Raw genomic sequence first — 3,571 nt, forward strand, 5'->3', positions numbered from 1 at the left:
CAATCTTTGGAATATGATGAGGACATACTGATGTCCAAAACAGATGCTATGAATGGCACAAGAGGACGCCAATAACCCTAAAATGATAGTTTTATTCAACGGTTAATTTTCAATCTTTGGAATATGATGAGGACATGCTGATGTCCAAAACAGATGCTATGAATGGCACAAGAGGACGCCAATAACCCTAAAATGATAGTTTTATTCAACGGTGAGAAAAAAGAATTGGGAAAGACGGTCTTCATTGGGAGACCTCTTGTTTGTTTTGTTTAGTATGCGAATTTCTTTTGAATGTAATTCACCAGTTCCTGGGTGATGCGGAAGGCCTTGCTCAAAACGGAATCGGGGAGAGGGGGATTCGCCGCAAACAGAGAATTGGCGATTGTCTGAACTCCGGGAAACTGGCTGCTCAATCCAGCTATGGCCACTGCATTTTCATGCCCCACATTCTGCTGGAAATGAACAAGTGCCTTTGGAAACACAAACACATCTCCCTTCTCCAAAGTTTTGCTGAAAAATTTGTTGCTGGTGTCAATGAAACCCACAAGAAGCTGGCCTTCCAGTAAAACAAGAACTTCGGTGGCTCTTGGGTGTGTGTGAGGAGGATTTATTCCACCCACTGCGTAGTCGATGCGGACCAACGATATTCCAAACGTATTGAGGCCTGGTATCTGTTTAACGTTCGCCATCGTTACGTTGGAGCCCACATCATTGTCGGTGTTCCCTGCCTGCCCAAGTCCCCGGAAGAAGAAATCGTTTGCTGAAACTTGCATTGGGTCTTTGCAAACGAACCCGTTCACCAAAACTGTTTAAAACAAGATCAAATCAATCTGTCTGTTAGTAACTCGACTCGTCTAATAAGCAAATCATTATCATTGTTTATGTATAAATATTCTCACTCACCGTTGCTTTCCTCATCTGCAACGCAGAAATCTTGCAAGGGATCCGGATCCCCTGCCATGACCCTGTCGCTGTAACAGCATATCAACAGAAAAAGTCCCAACGTGAAGTAAATCATGCGGTTAGCCATTGTAATAGAAACGCAGACACAAGAGATCAGGATATGAATGTCTATTACAAACCCATTACACGCTTTATATAGCCCAAACCATAACTCTCCGCAAAGACTAATTCATCTTGACTCCGTATATTTCACGGATCCTTCCAGAGTTGTTGCTCTTTTCCTTACGTCACACTAAGTCTTACTGCATGTGGTTGTCTCGCCTGCTACCGCAGATGTATTCTCACCATCCTTTCATTAACGTTGAAATTTTCTATCTTCTCCCTGCCCTGCTGCGTATGCCTATCTCAAGATCAACTTACCTCCTGCCTTACACGTATTCTCGCCATCGCCATCATTTTAGTAATGTGGAATTGTTTAGACTTAATTGGAACGGTGGGCTTCTTCAAAGGAAACAATATATAAATCTTTCTCCACCGTGGGAGAATCGGTATGAGAGGAAAGTTTCTTTCTTGGAGTTGGATATTGGCCTAAAGACTGTCCATGCTTTGTACCCTTTTTCAATGAGATTTTTATCTCTCGTCATTTAAATTAATTTATGTTATTCAATGTTTATTTCTCAGATTGTCTATGTTCTAGGACAGAAAAACATTGCTCAAAATAACTTATGTTCATTTACTTTACATTGAATGCGTTGATTAGAATATCTATTTCACATCCATCTACAATTTTGAAGTCAAGTAGGTGTATTACTTTTCTTTAGCAGTTTTGGAGACCTAAATTATAGGTTTAAGACAACATATGCAAACATAAGAACCAATTTATGGAGGATAAATGTATAAGAAGATAGATTTTGGAGAGGTATTCTACAAGAAAAAAAACTTTTTGGTGGTGTTGAGAATCCCATCTTGGAAGAGACCATGTTGTCCAAGGGATCTAGTATTTAGAATTATTTAAGATCGTTTTATTTTTCCAAACCCTAGAGGGTAGATGGGTAGCGGAAATAGAATCCGGTTTTGACATTACAATTCACTAGAATCCATCACCTCTATAAGATATAACCTTATTAAGACGTTGATGTCTGATTTTCAGAATGTCATGGGTGAGTAGTTTGAATGCATCTTGAACTACCTTGGGTCAAGGTACAACAGTGACTAAAAATCGTACCGCTTCCAATACTCATAACTATAATGAATGTAAACCGCGATATTTTAGAGAAAAGAGCCTTCATTCTCAAACTGTTGATGGGTGCGAAAACATTGCTCACGTTGCGTTGAGTGCGTTGCTTAGATTGTCTCTTTCACATCCATCTACAGTTGAACTCGGCCAAAATTTAATCTTTAGGTGAGTGTGTTGTTGTAAATGAAGTGCATTGTTGTAAATGAAGTAGGTGTCTTTTCTAGCAGTTTTGGAGATCAAAATTTTACCTTTAGGTGAGTGAATTCTCTTTAATAAAGTAGGTTTACTACTTTTTCTAATGTTTGAGATCTGTCTATTTCCATTTTTCGACACCAAAACTTTTCGTCCAGTTGACTGCATTGTCCTCTCGATTCTCCTTTTAACAAAGTACATACAGTTGATTTAGATGATTTATTTTTTATTATTTTTGTGAGATATATGTTTATTTAATATTTTTTTTAACTTAATGTTTTGATGAATTAGTTGTTTGGGGTAACTAAATAGGAAAATATAATATTAAAGATTATTTTTTTCCTCTTACTTCAATCAAATATATGAGAAAAGTATTTCATATTGATTAGACATTTCATTTTATTTATTTTTATTTATATTGATTGAATTTTCTTTTCTTTTATATCAAATAATATGACAATTATAAATAGTTTATAAAAAATATTCAATTTGAGAAGTAAAAAATGCGTTAAAAGTGATATATTGGGATGATTCTTGGTTGGGAAACGTTTAGTTCCATGATCCCTTGTTTACCTATCAAGAATTATCTTTTTACTCTCTTTGGATAAGGGTGGCTAACTAATGAACTTTTTACAATTAAGAAATCAAAGTGATCAACAATCGAATATAAGGAACAAATAGAGTGAGAGGGGGAATAAAATTCTACACCTGATCGATTCATGATTATAATAAGTGGTTCATATTATAGAAGAGCAAGTCAATAAAACAGTTTGGTCATATTTTACGCTAGTATAATCTCAGTTTTCTTGATAACTACTCGAGTACATTTTTTTTTAATATCTCTCATAGGTTTTACCTTGTCTTTCATACCACACTCACAATCTCCAATTCCCCATTGAGTTTCCACAAATGACTAATACGAAAGGTAAATCTACATCCATGTAAGAGCATGGACACCGGGAGTGATCTAATATTGGATGCAATTAAGTGAGGAATATTTTTTGAATGAATCCCTATACTTTTGGACCCTTTAATGACATGGTTTGCATAAGTAAGAAAATGTTTATTAATGTAGAGAGCATGGTTTTAGGTACTTTTCTATGTGGAGGTGATACAAATAGGCATGGGTAGCCTATGCGGTTACAGATGATTGTGGTTCTTCCATCAACGCTATTCTCTTTTTTATTGAATGATATGGTGTAATAGAAAAGTCAAGAATATACAACTAGCAATTGCACC

General features: G+C 36.2%; 1 protein-coding gene across 1 annotated transcript; it reads right to left on the reverse strand.

Moving 5' to 3' along the window:
• Nucleotides 1-269: 269 nt before the first annotated feature.
• On the reverse strand, nucleotides 270-961 carry LOC131864360 (putative germin-like protein 2-2). The gene is made up of 2 exons (XM_059215204.1): nucleotides 904-961; nucleotides 270-805 (listed from the first exon to the last, which is right to left on the reverse strand). Exons 1-2 carry the CDS (start codon nucleotides 959-961, stop codon nucleotides 270-272), a joined length of 594 nt encoding a protein of 197 aa, XP_059071187.1.
• Nucleotides 962-3,571: the final 2,610 nt, after the last annotated feature.

Source organism: Cryptomeria japonica, unplaced genomic scaffold (assembly GCF_030272615.1).
Source record: "Cryptomeria japonica unplaced genomic scaffold, Sugi_1.0 HiC_scaffold_84, whole genome shotgun sequence".
Classification (NCBI taxonomy): Eukaryota; Viridiplantae; Streptophyta; class Pinopsida; order Cupressales; family Cupressaceae; genus Cryptomeria; species Cryptomeria japonica.